We start from the raw sequence: 21384 nt of genomic DNA, 5'->3' as shown, positions 1-21384 counted from the left end.
CTATTTCATGAAAAGGAGGCTTATGTAGAAATACAGATATTTGTGTTAGAAACAACTGAAGTAAAAGTATAAGTACTGATTTAGCCTCTTTATTCAAGTAAAAGTATAAAAGTACAAGCTCTGAGATTATAGAGGTAAAACAATTGCCTCCGAAGGTTATTCCCTCAAGCTGTGTCTGTGCAGAGCAAACTGAGACCTATTATACATTGATATTGTTCCAAGACTAACCAAAACCACTCCTACTTAAAAAGATATGTATTTAAGCTAAACACAGGGATGAGGCAAGAATATATTTGTAAACATTGAAAATTATCCAGGAAGAAATGTGTTCAATGTATTGAATGAAGTATTCTTAATTTAAGCAGGGCCAGGGATATAAAGTGTTTTGTTGCTTTCTTCACAGTCAATGCTGTCCATTGAGGTTGAAATCTGTCTTGCTATTAGGAAGGTGGCGCTCTATTATAGATCGATTCCTTTGTATGAATAAAAAAAACGGGAATTCTCCTCAAATCCAGTTAAACAAAGTAAAAGACCTGTTTAGAAAAATGTCATTAGAATAATAAAAAGTCCATATACCTACTTAAGTACAGAAATCAAGTATTGATACTTCCTACCTATGATTTTAAGGAAGTGTACTACAATATTGATGTAGTTCAGTTTATTAAGTATGATGGGAATGGAGTATTTGTGAGTAAGTCAGTCAGGTCACTGGCCAGAATTTGCCCGACACAGCTTGGGGTTGCAGCGCTGCACCTTCCCCACTGTCCTTCAATCAACGGAGAGAGATAGTAGATTTCTGCCATGAACACAGCGTCTTCTCTTGACCCGGCTGAACTCGCAGCCACAGACCTGACGTCAAACCCTTCAAACTCTTCACCTTGTGGTTTATCCGTCCGGACAAACAATCTAAATCCAGATTCATCTTAAAAAAAACAACTAAAAGATAAACGCTGGAGAGTGTGATGTAATCTGAAGCTGCTCTTTCAGCGAGCTTATCTTCTCCATAGGTGCACCGATGTTGCGTGGCGGCTCTATTTATGAAACGCTGTGAAAGTACACAGCAATTACCCAACTGTTGTAACGCTCGCGACAATGGCCCTGGGACAGCAGCGGCACAGCTAGATCAAACAGTCGTGCTAAATTAAAGAGCGGGTTATCAGACCAGGCAGGAGTGTTTGATGTGCACAGATGAGATGCATTATTATGGTAAATAAGCCTCCCTTATCACATTATTCCTACAGGGCCCTGTGGCTAAAGCAGCCCACAGTAGTGTAAGCCCTTGGTCAGACACATATGTGCGTGTCCACAAACACACACACACATGGCCGGGGAGAGCATAAATATATCTCTGTTGATGCTTCAAAGTCCACTCCAAACAGCCGTCTGTTCTCCAAATGTCAGTCAGCCTCAGCCATAATTTGTTTCTGAAGAATGAGGAAATGTCAGAGTATTCCAGGGAGGATGAATTCTGATTGATTTCCAATTAACACTTTAACAAAATGCCAGGTTCCCCGTGTCAGTGTGTGTGTGTGTGTGTGTGTGTGTGTGTGTGTGGGTGATAGCTTGTATAGCTGAGGTTTTTAAGAGGCAAAAATGATATGGCATCACAACACAAAACACACAAAATTGTACCCTGTAATCTGATGGCGGAGCACCACACCAACCCTACTTCTCTGACTTTTTACAACTCTTATCATGGGTTTATGGGACGGAAATACATATATGCTGAAAATCAATAAAACATAAGACTCTGCTGAATGATTCAGAAATCCTAATTAGTTCCACAAGAAGCAACATGTGTAAACTAAAAAAATCTAAAATGACGACAAAACGGGCAGAATGTTCTATTCAGCGAAAGTCATTAAAGGTAGAGGGATTGGTTACCATTAAGTGATTTCATTTAATCGATTCATTTTTCCAACGAATAAGAAAACATAAATGAACCATTTCCGCTGCACTGGTCTGTGCTAGGAGCTGTGAACATGTCATCCTCAACAGTTTCTTACATCAACCTCTGCAGCCGTGTTGGTTGCATCATAGGAAGGTGTTTTTATTGCAATGCTCATTAGTTCATAACATTCATATCAGGGAAGCTGCAGTCAACATTTTAACTCCTATATGAAAAAAGATAAAACCAAAAAGACCTTTTTATAGAGTTTTTTTTTATTCACAGTGATCTCATTGTCATTTGACCCGATTGTTGGTTGCAATATTTCAGAAAATTATGATCTTGTGAGATTTTTTCAGCATAAATAAGCAGGGGAGCTTCTCAAAATGAGAAGCTTGTCCAGCCTTGAGGTGGATGGCTCTACATCAGCAGGGGAAAACATCAGGTTCCACTCAGGTCAGACCAAAGTGTGCGGCTGCAGTGACACAGACTCATCGACAGTTGAGGGAAGAAGACCCGGACTGATGGATCTGCAGACGATAGAGAGTCTGACATCAGCAGCATGAATCCATGGAGCCAACGTGCCTGGGTGTCAACAGTCCAAACTACCTCTGCTGCTGGTGTAATGATGTGGGGGATGTTTTATTTGGCACATCTTATCTCACCAGCTCACTCTCGGTGAGACATTTGTCCATGATGCATTAAGCTGTTCCCAATCAATATGAGCCTGTCTGTCTGTGTGTCATGTATCCTAGCAGCCTGGAGCCCACACAGAGTTAACTGAATTATACAAACATGGGTTAATGATCAACAGCAGCCATTAGGCAGCTAATTGCTTGGGTGAACAGTCAGATTAAGTGATTTGGAGGCTGCAGGCAAGCCACCGCAGAGTCAAAAGTATTTTATGGGGATTTGTTTCAAACATGGCGGCTGCAGTTTGATATTCAGGAAAGCTGCTTCTTTGCATCTGAGAAAGTTAGGAAATGTTTGTTATTGGAAGAGTTCCATTATAGTACTGGATTGATTAGCAGCATCAAGAGTCGTAGTACAGTTAATATCTTAACGATAAACATAGAGACAATGTTTACGTCCACATTTTACAATCCTCTAATGCTGTAAACTACTACTGTAACTCCCTCCTGGCAGGTCTTCCTGCTACTGCCATCCGACCTTTGCAGCTCAGAATGCAGCAGCTCGACTGGTTTTAACCAACCTAAATTCACTCACACTACTCCGCTCCTCCACTCCCTTCACTGGTTACCAGTGGCTGCCCGTATCTGGTTCAAAACATTAGTACTTGCGTACCGTGCTGTGAACGGATCAGATCCAGTCTACATCCAGGACATGGTCAAACGTTACAGCCCGGCACGTTTACTCCGCTCTGCTTCGGCCAATCAGCTCGTTGCTCCCTCACTGCAAGCTAAACACTCATCAAAATCACGACTGTTTGCTGTCCTGGCTCCTAAATGGTGGAATGAGCTCCCCATCGACATCCGGACATCAGAAAGTTTACACATCTTCCGCCGAAAACTAAAAACACACCTCTTCCGACTATACCTTGAATAATTTTTTTTTTTTTTAAGTCGTATATATACTAACAACTTTTTGAAACTAACACTTTAGTAGCACTTAAATGGCACTTACTTATAGCACACTGTAGTTTTGCTTTATTTTGAAAGGAACTGTACTTTCTTGATTCTTGTTGTTCTTGGTTTGTACCCTCAGGGTTGAATGCATTTATTGTAAGTCGCTTTGGATAAAAGCGTCAGCTAAATGAAATGTAATATAATGTAATGTAAACGTGTTGTAAACATGACAGTGAGGTCAATGATCCTCAGTGACCTCCAGTCACCAGACGTAAATCCAGTAGACCCTTTGGGATGTGATAGAACAGGAGATTGGCAGCATTAATACACAGCTGACTAATCTACAGAAATGATATATAACAGTTCATGTTTACATGGAGCAGAGTCTCAGGGGAAAGTTTTGTGGGATCAATAAAAAGAAGAGCTGAGGCTGTTTTAAGAGCAAACGCATGGTGTCCCTAATAAAGTGCTCAGGGAGTTGGAATGGCTGACAGTTTAAGCCGTTTTCAGACATGACCTGCTGAGAGGCAAACTGCAGGTCATGCATTTTTACTGTCTTTCTGTTGCATTTTCTTCACTTTCTTTTATTGTATATATGTATTTGTTTATTGCTCCAGTATGATTTTATTTATGGGATGCATTTGGTCTGGGTTAGGGTTAGGTGCTTTACTAAACCAAACCAAAGAAATTACATCATCTGCATGGAGAAACGCACAACATAAAGGAAAAGAGGATTCATATTGAGAAACCACAATTAAGATACCAAGCAAAACTAGAAAAAACTTTTTTTTTCTTTTTATTATAAAGACATGTTCTACATGTGCTTCCTTAAGTTGTAGTGTGTTGAGCTCCCTTGGACACCATACCAACTGAAGGCAGTTGAAGCCCAGATGATGAAGGCTGTGCAGAGGTGCCAGGAGCTCAGTGTGGTTGTAGAAGTCGAAAAATAATGATGTAAAGCCAACAGCAACTTTTGTCATATTGCAGAGCAATTATATTATTTAAAGGAGCCACAGGCTGTAGAGTATGGATGTGCTGCCTCCTGGTAGGTGGATGGACTAAAACTGTAGAGAATGTGACATCCACCACAAGTTAGTCGTGCTTGAGGAAAAAGGGAAACAAAGCCCATCGAGACAGACTTTAGAAAGAACTGTTCAGTGTCTATCTCTTAGCAGAACCACTGCAGCGGCATTGTGTGACAGATGTTTCGCTGCTTACCCTTGTGTGCGTTTCCCCGATTTGAATGTCTTGGGCAGGAATTTTTTCAAGCCTCAGAGTTGACAGACGTCAGCTTTTAGTCTTAATAAGTGCTACACTGCCAACAAGGCTCCAGTCGTTGAAAACAAATTTAATCTAGCCACAAATATATTGCCAGAGTAATTACTTGTGAGTGGGAGGTGATCTGTGCTTCACCAATTAAATTAGCCAATTTAGCAAAGGACAGCGACAGAAAATAATAAATGAAGACTCAAGAGAAGAAAAAAAAAAACATATCAGCATATTAAAATCATTTATTGTGCTCCAGAAGAGTAATTACTATTTAACCAGAAAGAAAGACAAGTGACAAATAATCTACATTACAAATGCCAGACCAGCTCACATAGTGTCCCCTGCTTCAAATGGCATCCAAAGGACAAATCCACGCAAAGTTTTCAGACTGCTAGCAAAAACCTCTCAGGATGAATCTGAGGTCTGGTTCTTCTCACTTCTGCTGCGATTTGAGGTTAGAAAATGGCACGTTGCGTTACATTCATTCGCAGTGCTCGCTCCTCCCCTTCCCCAGGTCTGTCTGGCACGCTGCAGAGCGGGCTGTCGACCACGGTCAGGGCAGATTGACACTGGAACAAAAGTGAAGCGTCCCCCTAGAACAGGGTTTCTTAAGTATCTTCAGTCCCAAACTCTGTGGATTCATACTCACCCTGCTGTACTGTCTCGTTAAAACATACTGGTGTTGGGATTCAACAGAAATTACTGAAGAAATGCTACCTGGATTGGTTCAGATTTCCCCTTTTTGACACTGGATGGGAGTGGTTCTCGTCTGCGGGGGCGTTCTCAGGCTATTATCTTACAGAAATGAATCCAGATTCAAGTCTTATTCAGGACAAGCCAGGTGTCACATGGCACAGAAATACAATGAACAGAATAATCAAATCAATCTGAACACAGAAAGAGAAATTAGGCACATGGCAGAATTAAACAACGGTAAGATGTACACAAGCCTCAGTTTATGACAAAGGAGGAAAGTTTCAACAGAAAAACACTGTAAATGCACTCGTTATGGGCTGACACAAAACTCTGCCAGGTATGTTTTTTAAAGTTTGCAGTTATGCCAGTGTTTTACCAAACACAAAAAAAACGAAACACACTTCCCTGACCACAGAGACTTGAGGAAATATTAGAATTGTCATATTCTATTAAACATTAATTCAGTCATGAACCAGAGACTACATTAAAAAAGGTGAGAAAAAGGGTGATTATGGTTTTTAACGGTCCAGTGAACTTAAACAAAAGGTGTGAAAAAATAAAAGCCCCTGTTAAAGTTGCCACAGCATATAAACAGTATAAAAGCTGCAATTAAATTTGAGCTTCTTTTCATATTTTATTTGCCCCGTTTAACTATCCAGTCATGTTTTATTGTTATTAGTTCTCAGTTTAAAAGCCTAATGTTTCCTCTGTCACAGGGGCAGGTGGGTGAGTGGCCCTGCCTTTAAAAGAGCCGCTAAAAAAGAATTTCAGCAGGCAGCGGGGATTCAGTGGAGAGGATCAGTGTCCCGCGGTGGACTAAGTGCTAATCAAAGTGTCCTGGGAAAAACTGAATACTTTGTAAACAGGCTCGCTCACGGCAGCCGAGAGAAGCATTTGCCATATTTCCCAGTTCATTCTCTAATGTGAAGCTCCAGTTTGCTCTCTGCATTTTGTTCTGTAAATGATTCATAAGCAGTTACTTTGAAGACGCAGGCGTTTGGGAGAGATTGTGATACAATCTCATTTTAATTTCATCATACAGAGAATCTTTGAAGATTTCTTGAAGAGGTGAGCTGACTACAGTCCAGCTCCAATGTCATATATTTAAGACCTTGCCATACCATACCCATACAGTGAACTGATCATACACTAAACCCTATTCGCTACTGCCTGGAATGAGGATGTAGACTTTTGGAATATATACACAGAAACAACATTTGTCTGTAGATCTAATGAAATGAAAGCATGAGATTATGTGGTGCTGATGGTTTTAAATGAGTTATTTCATCTAATATTGAAATATTATTTAGTAAGACTTCTTTCAGTTATAGTGAATTAATTATATATTGTTAGCCCTAGTCTGTTAAGTCCTAGCCCTTACTCTCAAGCATATGTTTCAAATTATGAGTGAGCTTAGGTTTGATGAACATCAAAATTAAAGGTATGCCCTGTGGAGCATTTGAAAACTGGTTGTCCTTTCAATTGCCCTTTTAACATGAAACTTCAGAAGAGAAGAATTAAAGCAAGATGGTAAAATAATAAAACAATGGAAGATTCCAGCCACTAATTCAGTAAAAGAGAATTGCTGAATGTGTATGAGGTAAGAAATGAGTGAATTTTAGGCCTAAATAATAAATGCTTTGAAGGAATCACTGAATAAAACTCATCTTCTCAGGGCAACATTTTAATCCAACTGATCATGTAAGTTGGTGTCAGCGAGAGGACAGTGACATCTGGCTTACAAGTAAATCTGTAGCGAAGAAGTGTGTGTTAAAAGTGTATTTAATGCAAACAAAAACATTTTGTAATATTATTCAGTTTGAGTCATTTGAAGATAAATTAAATTATAAAAATCATATATGTCCCCTAACATGGCTGCCAGACAGCAAGTCACTTTAGATGTTGAATGTCAGATGCTTTTCCCCATGCTTTATTATCGGACTGTTAATAGATTGGAATGGTCATATGTGGTATATGTATTTATGTGAGTGTCTTAGGTGGGGCGGTGTACCATGATTCTGCTTGCACGCGATCTATCATAACCAACCACTAATGGCTATCATGCTCTTAAGTCTCATTAAACGAGCTGGATTCTGTGTCTGTGGTAAGTCATTTGTTTTTCACATTCCTTTTTTATCCTCCCCTAGTGCTATGGATGATTTCATTTCACATCTTCTCAATCACCTGGGGGGCTGTGGTTAGTGATCAAATCTGTTCGACTAAATTCCTCCGTAACTGACTCTCAATTTGTGCAGCTAGCTCAACCTATCAACCTCATTTCTGTGTATTTTTGCAACTCTTCAGTTTTTCGCTGTGATACAAGTAATGCAGTCTTTAGCGTGTGTTTCTTTTGCCATGTTTCCTCTGTCAGTTCTTATACTTGTTAAAACGATTTAATATATTACCTCATACACTGTAACCCTGAGCGCATCTCTGCTACTTAGCATGGCTCTGCAAAAGCTTGAATATCTACCCATTGATGCGATTACATGTTTAATTCAATGGGTGGCCCTTGCCTATCCTTATGTCATTTGGCTGGAAAGTAGTTCTCACTAATGACCTAACCCAATGTCCTTTTCTTTTTTTAGAGGAACTATTTAGAGCTAATTTCCATTTTTCATGATAGTGTATTGTATAATATGTACTCATACATACCTACATTGGTTGGCTGACAACACCTGGCAAGTTATATTTTCTCTTTCCATGCAATTCTAGATTTCAAATGTGATGTGGTTGATGGATGCATTTAAGTGCAACATAATAATCATAATAAAGATAATGAAGGTATGACATATAATTGTTTTGACCCAAACGGAGTTAACAAAGTTAAGTAGTTGTTGGCTGTGTCTTTGATAGACAATATTCTAATGCTGGAATCTTAATAATGTGTGGTCTAATCCCAGCATAACTGACAGTCTACAGCTTGTTGTATGACAGACTATTTATTAAGGAATTATTGGTCTTTAAATCTGATAGTGTTGAAATCAATTTCATTGTCAAAAAAAGTATCTCTTCACTTAGAGGGTTTCTCAGTGTAAACCAGTACTTTATTGTTGTCCAAGGTTCCCCTCAATAGCTTGTGAAATGTATTTCAGCCACTGGCCTGGATACAAAAGCAAGGTCGTGTTGCTTTTTATATGGATCTAATAAATCTTGAGTCCAAGTGCACGCAACCGGGCGTTAGCCTACATACAACATCTTGTTTAGATACATAAAGACTTGGTAAGTCCTAATTATCGAGCCAATGGCTGTGTGTTAGGATGTTTACACACATGTTTTCATTTCCATATGTTTCCATGTGTGTTGCCCATCACAAACTAGCACAATGAGCACTGGATCCAAAAGATAGCAGGCTGTTGGTAGAGTATCAACAGACCCACAGGATGGATTGTTCCCTGATTCTGAGATTCACACTTTTTCTTTAATCTTCTTGAGTATCCAAAAAGTTGCTGGCCCATGAGGATGAATTGTGATAATAGCCTTGGAATCTTTCTTTTGTTTAAATTTCAGATCAAGCCCTGTCAGTAAATTTATTTCTGAGAAACAATTTGGAGCAAACAGATGTAATTAGTTTATTCAATTTAAATCTTATCCCAAAAAACAAACACTCTCTATAAAAGACTAGATTTTATCCCCCACCCTCTTCTATTCTGCTGCAGTATTATACAGGGTAACAGTAGTCTGCGCTCATTATTTTTGAATGACTGCACAGTGTTGTGAGTGAGCCAAAAGGGACTGGATGTATTCTCACAACTGAGCCCTCCTCACATCTACACTTTGGTGAAGGGGAAACAGGGAGACAATCGTTTCAGCTCACCAAGTATCATATCTGCGGCAGCGTGCAGATTTCTGTATCTGAGCACAATAGGCTTGCCATCCTGGATATTCTCCTCTCTGTCTGTTCTAAAAATCACCACTTTACCCCTGCAACAACTCCAACCTCTTAAGCAACTGGATCCTACTGCGGCCTGCTTCGCTGTATGACACATCCCCATTCCAGGGGCTAACACTGTTAGCTGCCCAGGTTTCAGCAATGGCTGACAGGCCTTGCAAGAGATGGTAAGCTGAAGGTGGTGTGAATGCAAAGGGGAAACAGTTTAGTTAACAGCCCAGCCTGTCAGCTCAGTGTAAAAGATTAGACAGAGGAGAATATCTAGTAGAAAAAGAGCGGAGCCAAATAAAATAAAATAAGTATCTCCTTAAAATGAGGTAAAGAGAGATGACTGCTCTAGGAAGCCTGTTTGCTTCCTTCTCATAACATAATGTGCCTCCGAAAAGTGATCAACCCTGGATAACAATGCAAACTACATGAAAAGCACATCATGGGATTTGACCTGTCCTGACGCAAGCTCTTCCTTCCATCCACCTGCTGTGCATTTCCACAGAGATCCACCTGTTGAGATCTGTCTGTGCTTGGCCTCTGACTTGTTTCAGTCATGTATAGGAATTCATGTTTAAACACTAACTGAGGTGACTGGATGAAGGGGGGATAAAACCTACGCACACCAGAGATTCACTCATCCACCATATTTTTTGTTCACTACTGTCACCCTACATTTTCTCGTACCAAACACTCAATCAACATACCTCCCAGTTTAAGAAAAGAAGAAAAAAAAAAAGGGCAATGGAATAAACAGTGCAGGTAATTACTTCTATACGGTAAAGTGGTCCAATAGGTACAATAGCAAATTACACTGATTTTAACTGAAGGTACAATGACTTTGATTGATACAGTGTAATGTGATTTGAACACTATCAAAAAGTAGTACCAACACACAGAGTACAAAACTAGTCCTTATATGCCCAGCTCCACTCAAGCTATATTATGTTATGCAAGAAAGTTTTACCATATCCCCAGCCCCTCCCATTCCTGTCCCAGGTTCCCGCCCACAACATCCACAACCCGGAGCTGCATTTCCCACGGTCCGGTGAGGGTGTGTGTTTTCCTGTAATCCAATCAGGAAATCCGTCTGAAATTACTCCAATGCAAGGGAGAGGGTGAAAATTATTCTTAATAATGACATAATCAGCAGAGCAGCCATCAAGCAGATAAATTGTCATGCGCATCGTGCTAAAATATCCAATTATCCTTTGTCTCCCAGCTCTCGGTGTTGAAGTTGGAACTACAAGAAAGCCAGTAGGTGGATCCCCACGTCCCACTGGTTCAGTCAGATGCCCCCCCCCCCAAAAAAAGAGAAGAGGGCTTAAACAGCCTTGGTGCTTAGTGTACAGATCTAGATATGTAAATAGGTTCTATACAATAAAGTTGTTCCCGATCCTCAAAAATAAATGGATGAAAAGTATCAGTGATGTTTTTTTCCTCAAAATGATTCCATTGTGCATACAGGGTTTCTTATTTCCTTGATATTTTCAGTCCTTCATTTGTTCCTTTCAAGAATTGTTTTTGTCTTATCTTACATAGCTTCCTTTTATGAAGTTGCCTAAACACATGCCTAAATTGGTTTGAGCGGCATCTGCTGTGTGCCCCACAAACAGTTTAATCTGCAGTGCGGCACAAAGGAAAACAATATGTTTTCTTTCTTTTACAAAGTGCTCTTCTCACCTCCGAGGCGCCTCTGATGCCCTGCTCTGCTCCCAGATAATACTGTCAAGCAGTCATTTGTCAAATGAACCCGAAGGCCATATCTGTCACTAGAAAGAAAAATAGATGACTGTACCTTGTTCTACTGCAATATCAGAACAATAATAATAATATTAATAATAAAAAAAATCATCCTTTTTGTTTTAGCTTGTGAGGTTGTTTTTCTTAAAGTCCTTATTTGTACTTTTTTCTTGTTGTCTTTATATTTTTCTAGAAAAACATAATTATTCTTTTTTTTTTTCACTGGTCCAAATCCCCAGAAATCCCATGACTATATTCCCTCAGGTATTAACAGGGTGTCGTACAGTCCCACTGTAAATACATGGGTGTCTAGCAACTCCAGGCTGGCGTTTCAGCTCCTGACATATCTATTTGTCACTGTGTGGGCCTTAAGTCTCTGCTGCAGGAGCACCAGCCGCATTTGTTTGTTGCTTCCGCCATCAGAGTCCTACCTGCGTGGGTACATCCACAGGGCTATACCCGGGTGGTAGAGTGTGAGTGTGGGTGGGGTAGGGTGTTATTCTGACCGCTGCTTGGGAAGGTGTTGAAAGAGTGGAGAGAGGTAAGCCCCCCCATGGTGCTGGGGATCATGGTTATGGTGTTCGGCGTCATGAGCGGGATGTCATCCGGTGAGCGCCTCATGGCCAGAGTGTAGTCCGGCGGGCAGGCAGTCCTCAGAACCACATCGTGAGGGTGCAGGGTGTCGCCCACTCCCCTGCAGTCCCGGTCCAGGTCAGAGTGCTGCTTCATCTGCAGGGACATGATCTCCTCCTCCTGAGTGTGGGCCAGGTCATTGGCTGCATTACGCTGGGGGCTGCAGCGCCTATGGACATCATGCCGACGCTTGTCCTTCTTGTAGTACAGAGCAGCAAAGGCTAGGATGTTGAGGAAGAGAAGGGAGGCTCCCACTGCGATGGTCACTGACAGCTCAGTGGAGTAATCGCGCTGGTCCACCAGGTGTGGTTGGTTGCGGGTGTCCTCAGTGTCAGTGGGGAACGGAGTCGGGTTAGGGCGTTTGGTCACCGGAACCTTGGTCTTTGGTGTACGGTTGGTTGCCTCTAGTGGAGGGACCTGAAGACAGCCAGAACAACAGTTAGTATAGAATCATCTGATAATGCTCAATACGCTTGAAGCAACCACAACGTGAACATTTTAATCAGATTTACATTCTTCAGATATACAGAAAAAAGTTCTGAACGGACAATAGAGGTGGAGCATTTGCCTGTTTGAAGATTTTTGGTGCTTTTGACCCTCTTGAACCTTAGAATCATGTCCTTGGTTTGGTCATACTATCATAAGTAGAGCTAAACTAAAGCTACCCATTGACGCCTGTAGTGGATTTTTATAGTCAAAAGGAGATAAATTACTACCAACCTTGGTGGTGGTGGGAATGAGCTGAGTGACCTCGTTGAGACTGTGCAGATGAGGAACCAGCTCCAACCACAAGTTGACCTGCGGGGAGAGGAAGAAGTAGTGTAGTGACGTGGGAGAGAAAATGGTGATCCCTTGGATTACCATCAACTGTGTACACTGAACATCAGTGATACTGGATAACTGGTATCACAAAGTTGTTAGCTAGCATTTTATTCCTATGCCGCTATTAGCCCATTCACATTGCAGTGGCATAATCACACATGACACCATCAGATGGATATGAAAGACTTATAATCATGACCAGAGTATTTAATTAGATATAAGGTGAAATCCATGGGAAATATATCATATCCATAGTAGAAAGTAATGTTAATATGTTATTATGTCTGCATGGTTACGACAGACACAGAAAAAAAGATTCATTTTGCTACCAAAACTAAGGAGGAGAAAACTATAAACAGCATAATAAACAAAGGTAAAAATGTATCTGGAAATAAATGTTGCATTGACTGGCAGATAATTACAAAAGGATTTTTTGATGACTAAAGATGAAATATTTTCTAATTCCCTTAAACATTTTCTAATTATTTCTAACTGTCAATGTAACTGTTGGTACCAAAAGGGCACACTCAATATTCAATCATAACCATTGTTTATGATTATTCTTGGATAATGTTACTATGCACATGTAACTCTGCACCTCAGTTAAAAGTGAGCAAATGGTATCTGACTGTACCTTATTGGCCCGGTAGTGCTCTTTGACCCGGGGTTTCAGACCAATGTGCAGATAAAGCTGATCTTTCTGGTTGTAGCGTGTCCATGCCACTTCTTCAAAGCGATTGGGCTTGGTGTGGATGAACTTGGTGTCCTGAGGGACCGGCTGGTTTGGATCCCTGAGAAGAGCAAAAGGGGGGAAACAGTTATGCCATTAACATTTTTTAAGAGAGAGTGGTGAACTGTTAAGGGTTTCACCGAGGATTGATACACAAGCACATTTGAAACAACACAATCATAGACATGTTACCTAACATGGACAATATAAAAGTAATATTTATTGCATCTTGTGGTTGTTTACTTTAGGGGAGAGGAAGGGGAAAAGCTACAAATAAAGCTGGAGTGGACCTTTTTAGGTATGACTGTGTGGTTATTAAAACAAGGATTATGACCTAAGTGTAGCCTCTCCCTTAGGCAAATCAGTGTAATTATGAAAATACTGAATTGCAGTGGTGAGATGCAGCCACAAGGTTTCATCAAATTTTAATAAACAGTGTCTATTAAAACACCTTATAATATCATAAAAAGGTCAAAGGGGGTATTGCTGTTCCCAGATGATTGGTTTTCTAAAGATGATTGAATCAATGTCTAAAAATGGTAAATACCTTCAGAAGTTGTATCTAACGTCAACAACATTAGCATGGCACATGTTTTGAAATGCATACATGCATCTTTAGAACTGAGCCTCTGTTATATAACTGTATACTGTATATTAAGTTTGCACATGAAAAGATGCCAATGTAATATATTCAGTTTCAGCAGGCTGATCATTTCCATAAACAATGTTTCAGTAGTTGCTCTAAATTGAACTGAAAACTTTTATTTTAACATTATGTACCATCTGCTTCTGATGAACATGAGAATCAAGGGGACATCACAGGGACCAGTGTAGATGCAGGTCAAGCCATATGAACCCCATTTTTACATTCAGAGGAGCTTCTTGAGCATATTCAGCATGGGACCCCGCGTTAAATAGATCCACTTACACTTAATCTTAGCCGAATAGAGCCAGCCATGTGAGGTATAGAAGACCATTCAGACCCACTGAGTGCCCCATTGTCTGAGAGCAGCATATGGAGCCAGTCAGACCTCATCGGGAACACGCTTAACCATTCAAATTGGTGGCATAAATCTCCCAGGTATCCGGCAATCCACGTCAATTTGGGGTTATATATGTGGATCATTAGTGCCTTTCTGTTCCCCTCAGGGCCACTGGGTAGTGCACAGAAAGCCAATGTCCTCCCATTGCACTCTCAAGAAAACAATTACCGCTGTGACTGTATGCTGAAAGGCAACATGGGACAGTGGAGGGCGAATAGGAAGGATTTTAATTTTGTCCCATCGCGAATGTCCCTCCTCAGGCAACGGCCATTAATTAAGAATGCATTTGAGGGCATGTAAGGGGTATCTGCTTAGAATACAGATTACACTGTACAGTCCATTAAACATGATGGCACAATTCACTGATCCTGGTCATCAAATGAGAAGAAACACAATTGCAATAAAATAATCTATTATTTTATGGTCTTCTAATATTAGACTCATGCTGCTTTAAGCATGGCAGCAGAAAAAAATACCCACAAAAAGATGGATTGAACCACCTTTTGGCTGATCTTGGTATGTTCATGAACATGCCAAAGCTTGTAAATAAGGTTTCTCTATTGGAAATGACTGGACATCTGTATCATGAGGATCTGTATAACTCAACAGTAAGTGCAATTCAAATATTATTGTAAATTAAGTTTAAAGTTTACAGGAAGTTCTTTCAGTTGTTTGATTAAGACAATATTGTCTTTCATATGAGTCATGCGACAGTAAAGAAAAACTATTTAAGACGTTGTGTAGATGTTGATCTGAGTCTCTCCAACTTGAATGCAGCTATTGAAGTTAATAATACTGACATGAAAGAGTTTAATCATAATTTATACTAAACTAAAAGGGCAATTCTCTTAGCTCATGCTAGCAGGGGTATGCAGTGAGTTTGAGTGGCAGTAACATCTAGAAAGGGACTTGAAATGGCCCTCAAGAGCCACATTTGTTGTGACCTCATACCCTGTCTTGGCAAAGTTCGTCCAGTAGGTCATGACCACGGCACTGAGCATCACGTCGTTTTTGGAGAAGTTGCAAGGAAACAGGTCGGTCGGCCCGATCATCGGCAAGCCAAACACATACGGGATCTCATCTCCGTGTGCTGCATCTGCCCATGGTGGTACCTGAGGGGCAGCAAGGGAATCAAATTAGATCAGTTTTATTACATTATTACAATTGTGATGAGATGCACCCATACACACACACACATACACACACACACACACACATATATCAAAGAAAATGGGAAAATGCAATACTTTTTGGTACAGAGGGGGAAATCAGACAAGTTTTTAATAGTATTTTTCCTGGTATATCTGGCAATTCCTCACTGTTGTTTTTTGGACGATAAACGAATATTATATATATTAATATAAGATAAAGGGATAGTGCTGACTGGGGATGTTGACTTTGAGATGGTATTTTTGAATGTAGAAGTACAGTACATGTCATTAGCTGTAGCCTGTTGATAAAAATATATCCAAAAATAAAATGTGGGAATTTAAATCAAACTCCTTGCTTGCTCTGTTGTGTGCCACTAGGCTCTTTTACTGTTAGGCAGACTGTCATCATGTCACCAAATGATGAAGTTTTATACTTTAACACAATCTGAAACAGTCTGCTTTCCAAATCTGTTGAAAAGTCACCAATTCTAAAAGTTTGTGTGGAGCCCAGCTGGGCGGCCTGCCTCTCAGTAATGCTCTTTTTGGATTACATTTAATGAATTGCTACAGCTTCTGGTTGTAAATCGCCTCACAGTGTGAATAAACAGAGCACAATGCAAACTTTAAAGGTATTTAATTAGCTTCGATGGGCTAACAAAGCTTAGTCAACTGTTTTGCACACTTGACACAACCGTCACTGATCACAGAACCAGACCAATATGAATTAACCAACTCAGAGATGTGGGGGGTGAATCGGAGGTTAGGAACCAGACTTGGCAACACGGTAAGTGTTCACAAATTGATTAATGCACAATTCTACAATTGATGTTTGCATCCTCAAACATAGAACATCTCAGTTTGATGTCCGATTACGGTTGTGTCAATCTCTGTCACTTTGACGCGATAAAGTTGAAGAGCAACCATTTCTTAAGAATATGCAACTACTTTAGGACTACTCCTTTCATATAATTTACGATTCATGGAGACAATCCATTATACAATCTAAGTCCTACCTGTTCTGTCTGACAGTGATGGTAGAAGGCGTAGAAATATGTAGGTGACCCAAAGCTGGAATGGAGGTCGGCCGTGGCAATGGCTGGCGCCACCCACTGATGATCAGTGAACAGGGCAAGCAGTGTCTTGCGGCGAGTCTCTGGGTTGTGCCTGTCCGCCCAGTCGGTGTACATGAACTTGATGGTCTCCCGTAGGATATCTTTACCCTCTGGGTAGCCATAGAGGTCGTCCACAAAGCTGGACACGGCGTAGTCAAAGTCATTAGCCTGCACGCCATTTTCGTTGTCCACGATTAGCTCCACAAACTTGAGGCCCTCGCCCTGGTTCACTCCCAGCATAATATCGTAGTTGAGGAATTCACCTGGAAAGAGAGAGTGAGGAGGATATCAATTTAGGGTGAGAACGAAGTTGAGAATGTCTAGCTCTAAATGTGAAGTGAATTGGTACCTTGCTCCATGAGTATCTGAGGGTCGTCAGGTATAACGTCTCCATCTATAACAGGCCCAAAGGCAATGTGGTAGCGGGCTGGTTGGATGTCTTGATCAACCAGCTCCTTGTAATGTTTTCTCTGCAGGCAACCCACAAGCTCCACGGTGTCCTCCAGGTTACAGCCCACCTTACGGGCCAACATCCGGGCATATTTAGCCGGCTGAAAACTGACGGCCCAGCTGGACAAGGCTGAGCCGCTCTGGGCGATGGCCCTCTGGAACAGGCCTGGAGATGAGGGGAGGAGAGATTAAGTGATTCATGATTCAAGAACATTGTTCAGAAAAAAAGTACAATGTAAAAATATCCAAATTTCACAATTTCAATATTCACATACCGACATGACTGCAACTGCATACAGAGGAAATAAACTGAGAACCGTGCAGACTGAGATTAAGCACGGTGAAGTTTGAAGGCTAAAATGACCTCACTCTATAAATATCCCATGTAAGAAACAAATATAAAATAAATATACTAATCACACCAAATATAATTTCTGAATGATCTACTTGGATGTACAGTTACATTCACAAGACTGGTGATGTTCTGAATTTTATTTCATGTAAAGACCAAAAACAACAACGAGACACAGGAGACACAGGAGTGCCCCCTCTAACATCTTACTTAACAATGACTCATAAAACAATCCACAGCCAGATATTGGTCTGTGTATTAACATTGTGTCATGAAGAGACACACAGGTATATTGGTCTGACAACAGGCAGCAGTATAGCATGTCAACTTGCATGTATGTCTGTGTGTGAGGCCTTATCTTTTAAACAACATGAAGTCCACTGAGGCTTTAAGTACATGTTTATTTCATGTACTGTGTCATGCATGCTCCACTTATTACGTTGTTGTGAAATCCTTCCTTATTGAAAGCATATTTTGTCCTTAGATTTTTTTCCCATTTGCTCTGAGCAAAATATATCAACTCATTTCTTTCTTTCCCTACAACTGACCTTATACTACTAGAGCTACTACTACAACTGACTCAGCAAAGCATCCTGTGGGCAGTCATTTACATTTTTTTAAATATTTACCATGTTTTAATGCATTGTCTTTCCCTGCGTGCAAAAAAAGATTTTAGTCCATCCAAACACATTCGCACCAAACATGCTTGGAGCAGTTGGTTTCACCTCTGCAGTGTTTTCTCTTTAGCGGTGTAAAGTGTGATGGAAGCAGTTAAATAGAGGAACAGCAGCTTCTCTCTACATAAGAATAAAAGGTCCCATCCAAAACACAAAATCACACATGTGGGCGGCTTAGGCTGAGGGGTAGAGTGGTCGTCCTCCAACCTGAAGGTCGGCAGTTCGATCCCCAGTCTGACCCATCTGCACGCCGAAGTATCCTTGGGCAAGATGCTGAACCCCGAATGGCCCCCCATAGAATAACTAAGTGCTGTGAATAGATGCACTGTATGAATGTGTGTGTGAATGGGTGAATGTAAAACTGTACTGTAAAGCGCGAGTGGTCATCAAGACTAGAAAAGCGCTATATAAATACAAAGCCATTTACCAAAGTAATTTACATGTAAACGCACATGTAGCCAAACTGATTGAATCTATGTTGAGCTTCTGCACCACATCAGTCACATCTCCTTCAGAACTGCTCACATACTTAAATAGACAGGACGATCCCATGAGATTTCACTGGTGACTCCGATTTTTTACCTTTGGTGGAGTTGCTCCACCGGTTGCCCTCCGAGTAGTGAGACAGTGTGAGCAGGTTGACACAGGAAGCTCCAGCGCCTGAGCCAAACACGGTGATCCGTAACGGATCGCCGCCGAAGGCTGCGATGTTCTCACTCGTCCAACGCAGAGCCTGGATCTGGTCCAGCAAACCATAATTCCCTTTGGCTGCCTGGTCACCGGTGCTCAGGAACCCTGCATGAGAGGACACAGACGACAGAAGGTGTTAGTCTGGGTCTGTGCTTGTATCCATTAACATGATATAAATTGCTTTTTTAATACAGGCACGGATTCATTTAAGGAAATAAGCATCATGTGTTTTTTTAATCATCAACAGTGTCGAGTTGAAAGAAAATTTCAAACAATTGCAGAAGTGAAAGATAAGAGATGAAAAATTCAAACGAATTGACAGACACATTTATGTAATAAATATTCCCCACTTATATAAAATTAGTTTATAATTAATTAACTCTACAAAAAAAAGTGAAAACAGAACAACACCACGGACACAACTATTCTCTTATTTTCTTTTTGATCTCTGATTAAAATTAAATAAAATGAAACAATCAAAAGAATCAACTTTTGAACCTGCAGTACAGATAACGAGGCCAATTTCTCTGCTGTGGAGGGAAAACCAACAAGCCTGACTGTTTAATCATTTCCTCCAATAAAACAAGAGTTATAGCCCCTTAGAGCCACTTAAAGTGTAGATACGCTAAATATAACAGAGACTCTTTTGGGAGAAAAGCATATTCAGCCCTGAACAGAGCTCACAATACAGATGATAAGGAAGCATCATGAAAACAGATCCTGCTTTGGTTAGACCAACATGGAAGTTAGTTTCTCTCAAAGCAAATAACTTACAATTCAAAGTTGAGTCGGTCTGACCAAACAAATTAGATGCTTCAAGTGGCCTCCATATTTAACTCAGCAAAAACTTGAAGCAAAGACTAACAACGATCCCTCAACAGATCAGCTTCAGCTTTTCTTTTGCTACCTCCGCCTCTATCACTTATTTTATTTGATTTAAAAATGAATTAATTCATAATACCAATCACGCTCTAATGCACGATGGATATCAATCAATATATCAAATTTTATTTGTATAGCCCATATTCACAAATTACAATTCGTCTCATAGGGCTTGCACAAAGATATACATTTAATACTGTACACCTGAAACTCTGTTTCGACTGAAGGTATTTTATGCTGTGATGAAGCTGGACATGTTTAGTAATAACTGATGTCTCAGACCTTCAAACTTACAATGGATATTCAACACCTGGTCCAATATAATGTCCTATCCAGTCAAGATGTATTATCACCAACAGGGCCAATGGCCAAATCTACAAAACTAGCACCGAGGTTGTGACAGGAACTAACTGCAACATGGTAACACAACAGGTAATAAAGAAGCAGATAATCTTTATTGCTTGAAATCATTAGTCATTTATAATGGTATATACAGTGCCTTGCATAAGTATTCACCCCCTTTGGACTTTTCTACATTTTGTCATGGTATAACCACAGATTAAAATTTATTTCATTGTGAGTTTATGTAATGGACCAACACAAAATAGTGCATCATTTGGAAGTGGGGGGAAATATTACATGGATTTCACAATTATTTACAAATAAAAATCTGAAAAGTGTTGAGTGCATATGTATTCACCCCCTTTACTGTGAAACCCCTAACAAAGATCTGGTGCGACCAATTGCATTCACAAGTCATATTTGCAAGTCACATAATTAGTAAATAGGGTCCACCTGTCTGCAATTTAATCTCAGTATAAATACACCTGTTCTGTGACGGACTCAGAGTTTGTTGGAGATCATTACTGAACAAATAGCATCATGAAGACCAAGGAGCTCACCAAACAGGTCAGGGATAAAGTTGTGGAGAAATATGAAGCAGGGTTAGGTTATAAAAAAATATCCAGAGCTTTGAACATCTCTCTGAGCACCATAAAATCCATCATAAGAAAATGGAAAGAATATGGCACAACCGCAAACCTACCAAGAGGAGGCCGTCCACCCAAACTGAAGAGTCGGACAAGGAGAAAATTAATCAGAAGCAACCAGGAGGCCCATGGTTACTCTGGAGGAGTTGCAGAGATCCACAGCTGAGGTGGGAGAATCTGTCCACAGGACAACTATTGGTCGTCTACTCCACAAATCTGGCCTTTATGGAAGAGTGGCAAGAAGAAAGCCATTGTTGAAAGGGATCCATAAAAAATCCCGTTTGGAGTTTGCCAGAAGCCATGTGGGAGACACAGCAAACATGTGGAAGAAGGTGCTCTGGTCAGATGAGACCAAAATTGAACTTTTTGGCCTCAATGCAAAACGCTATGTGTGGCGAAAACCCAACACTGCCCATCACCCTGAGCACACCATCCCAACAGTGAAACATGGTGGTGGTAGCATCATGCTGTGGGGATGCTTCTCCCCAGCAGGTACAGGGAAACTGGTCAGAATAGAGGGAAAGATGGATGGAGCCAAATACAGGGAAATCCTTGAAGAAAATCTGATGCAGTCTGCAAAAGACTTGAGACTGGGGCGGAGGTTCATCTTCCAGCAGGACAATGACCCTAAACATACAGCCAGAGCTACAAAGGAATGGTTTGGATTAAAGAATGTTAATGTCTTAAAATGGTCCAGTCAAAGCCCAGACCTCAATCCAATAGAGAATCTATGGCAAGACTTGAAGATTGCGGTTCACAGACGGTCTCCATCCAATCTGACTGAGCTTCAT

The 21384-nt window shown here is 40.6% G+C and overlaps 1 protein-coding gene across 6 annotated transcripts in view; it reads right to left on the bottom strand.

Moving 5' to 3' along the window:
- Nucleotides 1-11202: 11202 nt before the first annotated feature.
- Nucleotides 11203-21384, bottom strand: part of nlgn1 (neuroligin 1) — a 247515-nt gene continuing 237333 nt past the window's right edge. For 5 of the 6 annotated variants that reach the window (XM_053431437.1, XM_053431436.1, XM_053431438.1 and 2 more), the window contains 7 exons: nucleotides 18642-18827; nucleotides 16903-17169; nucleotides 16455-16816; nucleotides 15242-15402; nucleotides 13152-13308; nucleotides 12416-12493; nucleotides 11203-12112 (listed from right to left, as the gene is read on the bottom strand). In XM_053431437.1, the coding sequence (XP_053287412.1) occupies nucleotides 11516-12112; nucleotides 12416-12493; nucleotides 13152-13308; nucleotides 15242-15402; nucleotides 16455-16816; nucleotides 16903-17169; nucleotides 18642-18827 (1808 nt within the window). In that variant the 3' untranslated portion in view covers nucleotides 11203-11515. Of the gene's footprint in view, nucleotides 12113-12415; nucleotides 12494-13151; nucleotides 13309-15241; nucleotides 15403-16454; nucleotides 16817-16902; nucleotides 17170-18614; nucleotides 18828-21384 lie in introns of all 6 variants that reach the window. The other variant, XM_053431433.1, reaches the window with a different exon arrangement.

The sequence above is a fragment of the Pleuronectes platessa genome, chromosome 9 (genome assembly GCF_947347685.1).
Source record: "Pleuronectes platessa chromosome 9, fPlePla1.1, whole genome shotgun sequence".
Taxonomy (NCBI): domain Eukaryota; kingdom Metazoa; phylum Chordata; class Actinopteri; order Pleuronectiformes; family Pleuronectidae; genus Pleuronectes; species Pleuronectes platessa.
Note: the sequence above shows the minus strand (reverse complement) of the source record. Positions and strands in the feature narration are given on the sequence as shown.